Genomic DNA, 14,068 nt, shown 5'->3' with positions numbered 1-14,068 from the left:
TTTATGATTCCTACACATGAAAAAAAGAGAATTGCTATTAGGCCTAAAGTACTATGCTATTATCAGTAATGGGGGATGAGAATAGAATCACAACACTGAGTTAGCCTCATGTGAAAGCACAGCATCTCCACACCCATAACAAATGAAATAACATCATATGACACTGAACATTTGCACGCTACACACACACAATATTTTATACCAGATTTAGAAAAATATTTGTAAATACTTTTCTGCTAAGTAAATATCTTACACTCGGTTATCAACTCTATACATTATCCTAAATGTAACAATCCATTCCAATTTCAAAGCAGCATCTGTGAAGATCAGTGGCTTTGCCATTCTCAGCTCCAAGTGCAAATAGAAAGGTCGGAGCCTTGAACGGGGTGGAAAAAGCCTGCAAGTATGCCCTGTTTTTTTTGCAAGGTTATTTAGACTTCAAGGCATTTACAATAAGTCACTCCCACAATTAAAAAAAGATTATTTGTTGTAGTGGGGTAGAACGGACTGAGGTCAGTGGATGTTAATTTAGGACCTTTGAGATATAAATGACATGCTCTTGCTCTCCTAGGACATAGGTTGGTCCATGCAAGTTATGGTTATTCATGAAACAATTTGTTTTAGCATTTGTTATTCAGTTAATTGGGAGAAATGTAAAGGTATGGGAAATAATGAGAGAGGAGGGCGACAGGAGGCGCATATTAGATTTAAATAGACTGGAGATTTACTGAACTATTGGGTGATCAAATTTACTCAGAGGTGTAGGACTCTAACCAACGATTTCTGCCCACTTATTAAAGAGTTATGAGACTACGTGGACAGACAGAAATCAGAGGCTGAGTGTAACACAATTATACTGCTTCTTTGGATCTAGTATAATACGTGCAGACCTTCTGTTTGTTTCCCCTCTGCCTACCTTGGATTTTGTGTGGCCCCCACCATGTCCATCTGAAGTGCCCTACTGCCCTCAGACATAATGTAAAGCAGACACCTAGAGTAATCCTTAGCTTTAGCAGTCTTATAGGGTATGACTTCAGTTTTATGTGAGATTCAGAAACCATATCCAACTAGGTGTCTTTGCAAGGCAAGCGCAACTAAAGAAAATTGCTCATAAACAGGGTGAAACAGGTGAAATGTTCCAACATCATAGAAGGAAAAAAGCCAGCAAACAAATGTGAAGTAAATGCTCCGTCCACAGGTCTAATCTTCCACAAACAGTTAAGATGACATTTATGTTTGCTCCTTTAAATTTCCTACCTTTGGGCATAGTAACAAACATAACAAATAGGCACCTTAGGAAACCCTTCCTTAGCCATATATGGACTCTCGATCTGCTCACCTACTCACCCTTTTACCAAACAATGCATACAACCAAACACTTGACCAACAGCAGCCAGCAAAGAGCCCAGATCATCATTATGGATCAGTGGGAAGGTTGCAAGACTCAAATCCCCTCTGGAGACAATCTGGGAAAGATCATAAATTAGCATGTAGAGAGCAGTGAATAGAGAAACAGAGGAAAATTCCCAAGACTGAAGGCAGGGCAGCTACATGAGGAATATGCAAAGCAAAATGTAGAACATTCTGAGGACAGTAGTGAAGAATTAATCAATGAACGTATATTTTATGAAATGCAATATTTTGGTGACATACTGCACTGCTGGAGGTAGACTTCTTAAACTTTTCAGAATATTCTTGAAAGTTCATATAATTACTTCCTAATACAAATGCAGAGGTGGTGCATTCCTCAAACTGGGTACGAGCACGAAAAATTAACACTTTTTCTATTCTCTGCTGGAAAACCTAGGGTACAAATAATAAATTTGTACTTGAGGTTTGTTAAAGATTAAAATGTCTAAGACCCTATCCTCCTCCCAAGTAGGAGACCTCCATACTTGGACAGCCCTGAGAGAGACAGAGAGACAGAGAGAGAGAGAGAGAGAGAGCGACAGAGAGAGAGAGAGAGCGACAGAGAGAGCGACAGAGAGAGCGACAGAGAGAGCGACAGAGAGAGCGACAGAGAGAGCGACAGAGAGAGCGACAGAGAGCGACAGAGAGAGAGAGATCTGCTGCAGCAAGAATTGTCCCACTGAATTACCCTGTGGTTCAGCAAAAAAACCAATAACAGACTGAGGGATAGCAGGCACCATGGTATAAACCGACAGTCCCTAATTCACTAGTAGTCTGAAAATAAAGGCATGGAAGCAATAACTATGCGTACATACAAAAACACTAGCCAATAACTTTTCCATTTCCTATCATCAGCCTCTTAGCCACCTTAAACTGTGATTGGAGTTAGAATACTAATTAACGAGTTAAGACTTCCATGGGGGATGTTTTTGCATGGTCTTCATTTTGCGGTCTACATTTTTGTATTAAACTATTCATCCTGCACCTGAGAATCAATGCTATTGCATTAAATGAATTAAAATATATAATCCAGTACTTAGTTTCTGCAGCTCTCCGTGATTTATGAGATTTTTGTCACATACAGTGTCTGTTTATTTACTAATTAAATGTTTGGTTTGCACTAATTCGCTTTGCTGCCGATAATCACATACGGTTTACTACTGGATTATGAGGAAATCTGATTTAATAAAGTAAAGAGTCCAGTAGAGGGCTTTTGGCAGTCAAGACTACCTTACCCAAAATAACGTCATTACCTCCTTTTTACAATAAATTAAAATTAACTTCATTTTCAAGCAGTGGTACAAGACTAATTTAGCTAACTGAAGGGTTAGATAATTTAGAGGTGTTGCAGGGGCACCTTAAACTGAACATTTCATAAGAAAATGTGGATAAACTGCGCATCAATTTTTGTTACCCTACTATGGAGAACTATAAGAACCGGAAATTGCCCAAATCATGTTTTTCCAAATACTACAAAGCTGTAAATCACCTCTTTCTGCACATGAATGGTATAAAATATATTTTGGAAGAGGATTAAGTGGGAGAATTCTTTTATAAAGAAGATGTTCTATTTTACCAAGCTCTAGTCCATATGCCCACTACTAAGTGGTTGTGCCAGTTAAATGCCCAAAACCTGCCACTGTCTTCACATTGAGACAGAGTGAGGGACCTCACCAGCAAATAGCTTTTCGGAGGCTGCCCCTACTCCTTCAACACATTTAACTCTCTTTCCTCCAGCCCACCCTCACTCCATGATCCCCTTGTCCATTCCAAAAGCACTCAGGTAAGGGTGTCCACCTTACTCCATGTAATCAATGGTACTTTCAGTCCTGAACTTCATCTACAAATCACTGCTATCATGTACATGCATTCAAAAGCCGAGGACTGGAAACTGTGACTGTAATGAATTGGAGTGAGGTGATCTGATGCTGCTGCTGCATTGTGGTTAGCAGTATTTCTCAATATAACATACACTGGCAAAGCCAAGTGGTCTCGCCTATACAGGAGCTACTGGCTTTGGTAACATGTTTTAACCATGTTCTACACCAGTTTGGCTGCTGTGCAGCATGGCTAAAATATAGTGGGATGGGGTGGCGTGTGATAGACTGGAGTAGATTGGAATGGAGTAGAGTGGGGTAGATTGGAGAGGAGTAGAGTGGGATAGAAAGGAGTGAAGCAGAGTGGGGTAGAGTAGAGTGGGGTGGGCAACATCGGGATGGGGTAGATTGAAGTAGAGTAGATTGGGGTGGTGTGAGGAGGGTTAGATTGGAGTGGACTGGAATGGGATAGATTCATGTGGAGTGTGGTAGATTGGATTGTGATAGATTTGGGGTAGAGTGGGGTGTGATAGATTTGGGGTAGAGTGGGGTGTGATAGATTTGGGGTTCAGTGGAGTGTGGTGGGTTGGGTGGAGCGAGTGGAGTGTAATGGGGTAAGCTGTGGTAGACTGTATTGGGGTAGAATGGAGTGGGGTAGATTGGAATGGAGATTAGAGAGGGGTGGAGTGGGGTAGATTGGAGTGGGGTGGAGTGTGGTAGAGTGGAGTAGAATGGGTGGACTAGAGAAGGGTAGACTGGAATGGGATGGGTAGATTGGAGTGGAGTAGATTAGGATAGACTGGAGAAGGGTAGATTGGGGTAGACTGGAGTGGGGTTGAGTGGGTGTATAGTAGGGTGGGGTACAGTGGAATGGGGGTATACTGTGTTGGGTAGACTGGTGTAGAGTGGGGTGGAATAGATTGAAGTGTGGTGTGGGATAGACTGGGGTGTAGTGGGTTGGGTAGATTAAAGTGAGTTGAATGGAGTGGGGTAGGTTGGGGTAGAGTGGGTTGGAGTGGAGTGGGGTAGATTTGATTCGAGTGGGGTAGATTACGGTAGGATGGAGAGTAGTGGGGCAGAGTGGAGCTTATTGGGGTAAACTGGGTAGAATGGATTGGGGTAGATTGGAGTGGAGTAGTATAAACTGAAGGAGATTTGTATAAACTGGAGTGGAGATCGGAGTGGAGTGCGTTAGATTGGGGTAGAGTGGAGTGGGATAGAATGGGGTGGACTGCGTTAGAATGGATTGGAGTGGGGTAGATTGGAGAGGGATAGATTGAATAGAGTGGGGTAGATTGCAGTGGAGTCAAATTGGATAGATTGGAGTTGAGAATGGAACGAGGCAGAGTGGAGTGGGGTAGATAGGAGTGGGGGGATTCGGGTACATCTGGAGTGGAGTAGGGTAGAGTGGAGTAGCGTAGAGTGGAGTTGATTGAGACAGATTATAGCAAAGTTATGTGGGGGTAGATTGGAATGGAGAAGATTAGACTGGAGAGAGTGGGGTAAGTGTTGTGGAGGGGTGTGAAGGAGCATATAGTGGAGGGGCTTAGGGTAGAGTGGAGTGACTGGCATGCAGTGGCGTACACAGGATTGATGTGGAGTCCATCTTAGAGTGGAGAGGCGTAGAGTGGCATGTTGTAGAGTGGAGTGAATGCTTGTTGAATGGAGTGGCATAGAGTGAATGGGAAAAGAATGGAGTAGGGTGGAGTGGAGTGGTAAAAATTGGAGTATGCATGGTGTTATAATGCACTGCCATTACAGACAACATATTTTCATTTGAAATTACTATTACATTTTCATTGACATACTGTTTTACTGCACACAAACGAAAATGTATTGAAATGTCATCACCTAGTGTACTGATGTGTTTTGACTGTATTCAAATATCTGTTTCCATCACACTTCGGAATTACAAAAGAAAATGTGCTTCATTTGCATACATCCTAATTCTGTTATATTTTGAAACATCAGCACAGTTAATTTTTGTTGTATGCTAGGAAATAAAATAACATCAAGCTCCCTTGGAAGACAGACATTTGTCCTCTGTCTTTGAATGCACTGTGAATGTGATAAGATAAGAACAAGATTTAAAGGCCTGTTTACAGAAAGAAAGTACTTGGAAGGATATACTAAACAAGGGATGCTCATGGGAGAGACAAACTCAAACTGGACAGACTAAAGCAAAGAAGGCCAGTAAATAGAAAGCAAGCATATGGGAGAGACAAACCACAAAGCCAATGGTAATCAACGGGCGAATTACATTCCCAGGGAAGCTTTCAGAATGCCCACAGGAAGTCGTAAGCAAACCAGGCAGCTGTGCTATCTGGTAGGCTTCGACCTAAAAAGGAGATGTTGCACACACAGCGTTCTCCTAACTGTACTGAGAGTTAAGGGAATACTGTTGCACCTGCTGTTTGGCTAACCTGCCAATTACGAAGGAATGCACCAAAATCAAATACCTTTAAGTATGCAACTATTCTGGAGAGCAGAAAATTAAATAGCATTGGACAGGGCCTCCTCTAACTGTGCCACTGTTGCACTTTTCTTAACAGCAGCTGGATTCATTTCATGTACAGTAATTGATGGGCTGTAGTAGAAGTATTAAACACTGCCAAGCAAGTGCACGTTGTCAGGCCAGGAACCAATGACACTCACTCAAGGGAGGCTCCTCCACTATGGCGGAGGAGTGTTGCTCCCCTGCCAACAGCAGCAGATGCAAAACATTTATAGTGAAAACATAATAAACTCTGTTTATTATGTTTTTACTATATAAGTGGGTGGGCCACAGGCGTGATGGGGACAGAAGGGGAGTGCACAGCACTCCCCCCTCAGTGGGCATGTATGTTTGGCCGGCCAGCTCAGGCCAGCCAAACATACATGCGCACTCGGCTCTCTCTGACTGGCCGGGTTGGAGAGAGCAGGTAGAGGCTCCCACTCTGCCTCGGAGCTCCCTGGCTGGGTGCTCCGTCCAATCCTACCGCTGCTTTCATGCTGCCAGCAGCATGAAAGCAAGGGTATGACTGGATGCAGAGGAGGCTGGGAGCCTGTGCTTGCATCGAGGGAACAGAGTGGATGAAGCAGTGTGAAAAAAAGATTTTATAATTTTTGGGGGATCCGTCGCCACCCCTTTTCCCTTGCGCGAGCCGCACCTGCACTCACCTTTACAGTGGGAAAACCTTGCTGGGTCCGATCTTTCACCGAGCCACGGCTGCCTTCTGTTAGATACCGAGCTCGATGCTGAGTTTCTGGCTGCACAACTATCTTTAGTTCTTTTCCCTCACATTTACTGGGATGCTGACCACACAAGGTTGGACTCTTGTTTCCAACCTGTGCTTTCTGATTTTCCGAGGATCTGGAAAGAAATAAAAATATGAAACTCAGAAACAAAATAGAATACTGGACTAGTGAGAATGACAGATATGCAACAAATAGGAAAAGAAGCTAAAGCAGCATCTAGGGCACAGTAAGTATGTTAAGGGTTTGGGTTATTAGCCAAGTTTAAGCTAGTAGCAATCCTCTGGTACAGAGAAGAACAAAGGAAGAACATCCTAAAAAAAAAATAGGTCTGAATTTTTACTTGTAATAGTACATTGAGTGCAACCAACACTGATTTAACGCTAATGAAGCGTAATAAAAATATCAGCACATGAAGCAGCAAGTTATGTACAGGACAAAAAAGTTGAATTGCAACATCATAAAGAGTGTACTGCTGATCCTGAAAACCGCATCTAGATTAGTTGTCACTTGTCTCAAGATGTTCAGATCACCCTCAAACTTTACTGGGGCAGCAGCCGTTTCAAACGCCAACAGAGCTTCAAACGTGAAGAATGGGGTCTGGTGTGGATTTACTGCAGCAACAGCTCATCTGAATAACGTCGTCAGTAAGTACAGCAGCGTTTCTCGGGTATTAGTGTTGGTCACTGATCTGTCGCCACATTCGAGAAATCATGGTCGCTTTTAACAGTGTCTGGGCGGCCTCCCCTCGTAGTCTTTCCTTTGTTTGAGTTTGGAATTGTAGTTATCGGATAGCAAACATTACACTCAGTAGGTCAAACTTCGGTCTACGTTGATGTAATCAGCTGGACAGCACTGAAATAAACAGAACAGACAGTTTCACACACTTGATCTGGCACTCACGACACAACAAATAGTGCCTCTGGGGATTTGCAAACTCTCTGAGCCCCAGGGACAAATGCTTCTGGCATAGATCTGTGGCGGGAGTGAGCGATTTTTCAGCGCGGAAGGTTCAGGTTGCGACTGGATCCATGAGTCTGGCATTACTTTCTGCGAGACAAACGTTATTTCTTTGCCGACTGTCACTCGGAGTATACAGGATATCACTCTAAAACAGTACTGTCGATCCCGCAGAGCATGCACAGAGGAGATTATAAGGATCGGATCCACTGGATCTTCTGGTCACAGGGCAAAGGTGTTTGGGGAGGGGAACTTCAAGGGGAGGTCGGTAATCCTGCCAAAGCCATAGATAAGTATACGTTTACTCCCTGGTCTTCTACCCCAAAGGAATTGCAGCATTTGTTATTTCCTATCCTGCCCCCTTTGCCCACAGAAGACCTCTTCTGAAACTCTCTGCTACGACTTCTAATCCAAAGGTTTTCAATGATTTTCAGTGTCTTGCTTGCGACAGATCTGGTGGTTGGGGTTTATAAGCAAATTCCTATTAGCTTTAGGTGTGACTGTACTCAAAAGAAATCTTTCATGAAACTGTCTAGAGCCTGTAGACTGGAGGGGTGTAAGCTGTTGGATGTCTCCCGGTTAGGCACACAAACATGAAGTACGTGCAATAGAAAGCACAAGCAGACATGCATTCATACTTGGAAATCTGCCAGTACGGGTTATGTACGTGGCATGCATAAGAAAGGACTAGGGTAGTTTAAATATAACATCCTGCTTTCATTTGTAAGGAATTGCCTGCGTGCGAGTGCGGAGGACGCCCTAAATTACCTTTCTGCTTCGAAATTAAACTCATTACAATGAACTGCTGAACCGGTAAGTGGTCTTAACCAAGGAAAATAGTTTCTTACCCGTAATCCTAGTTCTATGTCAAGACCGTTATCTCAGAGTATGAGACCTTTTTCCCTTTATTTTCTCAGCAGCCATAACCAATACAACAGTACACATCAACAGTAACCATAGTCCACCAATCAGACTGCCATCCTTCCACATAAAACTCTCTCCAAGGAAGACTCCTCCCTCTTTCCTCACAGCACAGCAGCCAGGTCAATACTTTTCCTTGTAGACTGTTCTATGAACTTAATAGCTTTGTGTGGATCTTCAAGCAATGGCATTTCTACTTGAAGGGTACTATGATCCTTGGTGCCTATTTTATACTTTGGCATTAATCACTGTTTAGTACCTACAGTGTTGGGCCCTGCAGTGCCCTATTGTTTAGAGTGTTGGGCCTTTCATCAAAGCCCTTGGGAGCTTGTGACATGCGGGGATTGTTTGGGGATCCGCGACAAACCCCAGAGACTACAGTAATGCAGCAGCGCCACTAGAGGGTGCTTCTCCGGGCATCTGGATGGTTTCCCCACTGCCAGGTGAATCTGGTCAGGATACATGGCGTACCGAGCAATGGCAAATATAATTTCCAAAGATACGGAGTGCAGAAGCGGGTCTTTTAGCTTAAGTGTAAGTTGAATGTTATTTGTGCATCAAGTAGCCTTCCCGTAGTATCCTCTGGTGAAGGCAACAGTTAGTCTGCAGTGTAGTATATATGTATTCTGCACTACATCTCATAACTCTCTGATTCACTCACTCCTAGGGGAGTAATCTGGGTAATCCTATTACTGATTGCTCCAGAAGGTGCCTTATTATTCTTAGAATACTAGTATAAACTTTATGAGTCGAACACCATGGCAGCAACTCGTAGGGAGGATTTGAAGAGGAGATGAAAAGAGAACAGCCAAATCTTACCCCAGACGAGGAATTTGTAGATGCTATAGGTGCATCATTACAGAGGGCAATCTCGAATGCCCTAGAAACAGCATGAAAGCTTTTTGGTCCCCTAGGCCCTTTAAATCTCTGGGCATTCAGAATACCAGTGACAAGGCTGTTAAATCCTTCTCCGCCCCTTCTCAGACACACTCAAAAGTTTCAGATAGGCCTTTTTTAAAGAGACTGTCTCAGGCCCTTGAGGTTAGTTGGGAAGTAGGCTCAGAAAATGCCCTGAAAGGAGGTGTACATTTTCCATAGGGATATACCTTACCAGGTTGACGAATCAGGAGATTAACCTGGTCTGAGTAGACCCTGCTGACCAGCGGGTGGTCCCAAACACCCCAAGAGAGTGCCAGAAGCTAATAGGGCTGATGTTACACTCACAATCATGCAAGGGATGTTGGATACGGACAAAATGAACATGTTACCTTCAGAAACGCTTTTTCCGGTTTATATAGTATCTACCTGTGGATTCCTCACCTTCTGAATACTCCCCAATGCACCAGCATTAGAAGGAAATCTTTTCTTTCCAGCTCTCCACGTCAACGAGGACGTCACAATAGTATGGCTCCGCACTCAACTCCATCTGACGTCATCCAACCATAAGAAGGCCTCGCCGGCATGCAACGTCAGTTTCACCCACTTTTTTTTTTTTTTCCCGTGCCTTCAAGGCAAATGGGTGAGCACCAACATCACAAGTACAACATGTACGAACTCAATACAAGAACATAAACATTAATTTTGAATATATATACATTTCCAGAAATAGCTATATACAATATATATACAACTAATATCATTCTTGGTATAACCAGACAGGCACCGGGGAGGCAGGTGGGACAGTGATAAATCCACAGGTAGACCCTGTATCCACCAGAAAAGGTGTTACCAAGGGTAAGTAACTTGTTCTGACGGATGCATCTGCCTGTGGATTCCTCACTTTCTGAATAGAATCCCAAAGCAGTACCCCACTCGGAGGTAGGTGCCTGTTTGGCTATACCAAGAAATCCTACAGAACTGAACAGGCAAAATGAACATCTCTCTTCACTTCCGAATCTAAGCAGTAATGTTTTGCGAAAGTGTGGAGGGAAGTCCCAGTTGCTGCCTTGCAAATGTCAACCACAGATACACCTCGAGGCAAAGCAAAAGTGTCAGACTTGGCTCTGGTCGAAAGAGCTCTAATGCCCTCAGGAGGATCCTTCTTTGCTAGCAAATAACATTTTTATGCAAAAAATGACCCACCTTGACTGTGTTCTTTTGTGGACGGCTTTGCCCTTCATCTTGCCCACGTAGCCAATGAAGAGCTGATCATCCGTCCTTAAGTCTTTCGTCCTGTCCACATAGAAGCTCAGTGCTCTCTTCGGATCCAGACGAGGCAGCCTTTCCTCCTCCTTCGAAGGATGGGGAGGAGGGTAAAAGGACAGAAGTGTATAGATTGTCCTAAATGGAAAGGTGTCACTACCTTAGGTAGGAAAGCCGCCCTGGTTCTTAAAACCACCTTATTAGCATGGAAGGTAGTAAAAGGGGGTTTCACACTAAGAGCTTGCAGCTCACAAACACGCCTACCCAACATGATAGCTATAAGGAAAACAGTCTTAAACGTAAGGAACCACAAAGGGCAACTATACAATGGTTCAAACAGTGAATCCATCAAATATGGTAAGACTAAATTTAAGTCCCACTGAGGCATTATAAATGGGGTGGGAGGAAACCTATTAAACAAACCCTTAAGAAACCTTAATACTATAGGGGACTTAAAGAGGGTTGGTCAGGTAAACAAATAGAAGGTGACAGCGCAAATAGGTAACCCTTCACTGTCGCAACTACACGACCTTGATGTGCTAAGGAAAGAGCAAATTGCAAAACATTAGAAAAATGGGCCTTTAAAGGATCAACATGTCTCTCCTCAAACCATTTAACAAATTGTACCCATCTGCCAGCATAGGCAGTCTTGGTGGAGTGTCGCCTGGCCAATAAAACAATATCCACCACTTCAGGGGAAAGAGAAAAAGAATTCAGGTTGCACTGTTGAATCTCCAGGCATGTAGGTACAGGCTCCGGAGGTGGGGATGTAGAACCTGCCCCTGCAAGAGGAGGGCTGCCCTGAGAGGGAGACGGAGCGCAGGGCACTTTGAGAGTTGAAGAAGGTCTGTGTACCACACCCTTCTTAGCCAATCTGGGGCTATTAGTATGACTCGTACCCAGGCTTTGCGAATCTTCCTCAGAACCTGAGTAATCAAGGGTATGATAGAAAACGCGTAAAGCACCCCGATGCCCCAGCACAGCTGAAACGCGACCCCCACAGCTCCCTGTATCGGATACTGGAGGCTGCAGAATAACCGACAGTGCGCGTTCTCACAAATGCAAACAGGTCTATCTGAGGGATCCCCCACAACTGGAAGACGTGACGAACCACCTCCGAAAGGAAACACCACTCGTGGTCAGCTGATGAGTGCCAGCTGAAACTGTCTGCATCTATGTTGAGATTTCCGGCCAAATGGTTTGCTACTATGCAAATCTGATGGTCCTGAGTCCCGGACCAGAGCCGCAGAGCCTCTCTGCAGAGAAGGTACTGCCCTACTCTTTGCTGTTTGTTGATGTACCACATCGCAGTAGTGTTGTCTGTCAAGACTTGTACTGACTGACCGCAAATGGACCGGAGGAAGGCCATGACAGCCAGACATATCGCCCGTAACTCCAACAGATTGATGTGAAACATCTATTCCATTGAAGACCAAAGACTTTTGATCTCCCGATCCCCCAGATGTTCTCCCCATCCTAGAGTGGAAGCATCTGTTATGACTGGGGTCAGTGGAGGTGAAAGACAAAACGGCCTACCATGAGATAGGTTGCCGTCCACACTCCACCATCGAAGATCTGCTGCAGCATCTCTAGAGATTGTTATTGAATCCTTCTTTGTATTGCAACCACTGCTTGCAGAGGAACCACTGGAGAGCCCTCACGTGCCAATGTGCATGAGTAACCAGCAGAATACAGGAAGCTAACAGACCGAGCAAGTGTAGTACCTTTAGGACCGGAACCACCGCTCCATCCTGAAACATTGGAATCATAGCATGTATGTCCCGAATTCTCTGAGGAGGGGGAAAGGCATGATTCAATGTTGTGTCCAGCATTGCCCCTATGAACAGGAGGTGCTGCAAGGGGTCCAGGTGAACAACAACTGGGTTGTCATCTGCAAATGGTGCAATACTAAGTCCAGATAAGGGAATCCTGAAATTCCCTTCCTTCTTAGATGCGCTGCAACCACTGCCATCACCTTTGCGAAGACTCGAGGTGCTGAATTAAGACCAAAAGGAAGGACCACAAACTGGTAGTGCTGCGACCACACCATGAAACGGAGATCATTCCTGTGCGACTTCAGAATGGGGATGTGAAAATACGCATCCTGCAAGTCGATAGAAACCATCCAGTTTTTCTTGTCCAGCGCAAGAAGCACCTGTGCCAAGGTCAGCATTTTTATTTTTTTCCTGTTTGAGAAACCAATTCCCAATCCTCAGGCGTAGAATGGGCCTCAAAAGACCATCTTTCGCGGGAATCAGGAAATATCTTGAATAACATCCTTGACACCTTTCTTGCTTCGGAACCAACTCCGCCATGCCCTTTAACAGCAGATTTGTGTACCTCCTGTTGAAGGAACAGTAGGTGCTTTTGAGAGCAAAAAAGATTGTTCGGGAGGGAAGGGAGTACGAAAGTCACGAAAGGGAAGGGCATACCCATTCCTACAATGCTCAACACCCACAAGTCTGACATTATCAACTTATACTCTTGGAGAAAATGAATTAACCTTCCCCCTACAGGCCACAAATGCTGCTGAAAGGGGCGAGAACTAGGGCTGCTTCCCTGACAGGTTCCCAGCGAAGGATGAAAAGGAGGAGGAAGGCTGGTGAGTGGCACCACGTGTTGTACGTGTTCCACGACCTCTGTAGGACCTGTAGAGGGGGTTGGTAAGTTGATTTTGGAATTGCTGCCTCCCACAAAAGGAATAGTTACGGCCTAACCCCCGAAACCTACGGAAAGGTCTATAGGTCGAGGAGAGTGCTTTACTGTCCTTTAATATTTCACATGCAGAATCAGCTTTCTCATCAAACACTTGGACCCATCAAACGGTAGGTCCATCAGGGTGGATTGTACATCTGGGGAAAACCCCAATCCTCTAAACCATGCATGCCTCTTACTGGCCAGTGATGTTCCCATGGCTCTGGCAACAGAGTCGACTGTATCTAAGCCAGACTGAATAACCTGCCTAGCCGCTGACTGACTATCCTGCAACAATTCTTGAAAATGTTCCTGCACATCCTGCAGACATTTGGGAACAATCTCTCTCGCCACATCCATTGGCGCATAGATATACCTGCCCAACATACATGTAGCATTAACTGACTTTAATGCCATACTACACAAGGAGAAGATGATCTTTGCAGATTGTTCTACGTGTTGTAGGGAATGAACCAGGAGCTGCTTTTGAACAGCAAGACTTTTGGACCACCAGACTCTGAGGTGAAGGATGCGGAGTAAGAAATTGCAGGTCACCTAGTGCAGCTCTATATGTTCCGGCAATACTCTTGGACACAGCTGGAGTAGTGACAGGTTTGTGCCACAGGTCCAGGACCGGCTGCCAAAGCATCATTAAAAGGAAGCAAAGGCTCGGAGTTAGCAGAAGAGTTGCTAAGTACTTCGTTCAGAATGTTTGTTTTTAATTACGAAGTGGGTAACAGCAGTTCCAAAAAATCAGTCGCCTTCCTTATAATCTCATTGTAACCAGCAACATCCGGAGGAGGAATACCACCAGGCGATAACTCCCACTCCGGAGAAGTATCCAATTCACTAGCCTCCTCAATACCTTCAAAACCATGAGAAGGTAAAAT

The 14,068-nt window shown here is 44.5% G+C and overlaps 1 protein-coding gene across 6 annotated transcripts in view; it reads right to left on the bottom strand.

Annotated features, from left to right (window-relative positions):
* The window catches only part of NFAT5 (nuclear factor of activated T cells 5), a 643,105-nt gene that overhangs the window by 363,676 nt on the left and 265,361 nt on the right, over positions 1-14,068 (bottom strand). For all 6 annotated transcript variants that reach the window (XM_069216876.1, XM_069216877.1, XM_069216880.1 and 3 more), the window contains one exon: positions 6,387-6,579. In XM_069216876.1, coding sequence (XP_069072977.1) covers positions 6,387-6,579 — 193 coding nt within the window. The remainder of the gene's footprint in view (positions 1-6,386; positions 6,580-14,068) is intronic.

This window comes from Pleurodeles waltl, chromosome 12, assembly GCF_031143425.1.
Source record: "Pleurodeles waltl isolate 20211129_DDA chromosome 12, aPleWal1.hap1.20221129, whole genome shotgun sequence".
Classification (NCBI taxonomy): domain Eukaryota; kingdom Metazoa; phylum Chordata; class Amphibia; order Caudata; family Salamandridae; genus Pleurodeles; species Pleurodeles waltl.
The sequence above is the reverse complement of the archived record's forward strand: the minus strand, read 5'-3'. Positions and strand labels throughout refer to the sequence as shown.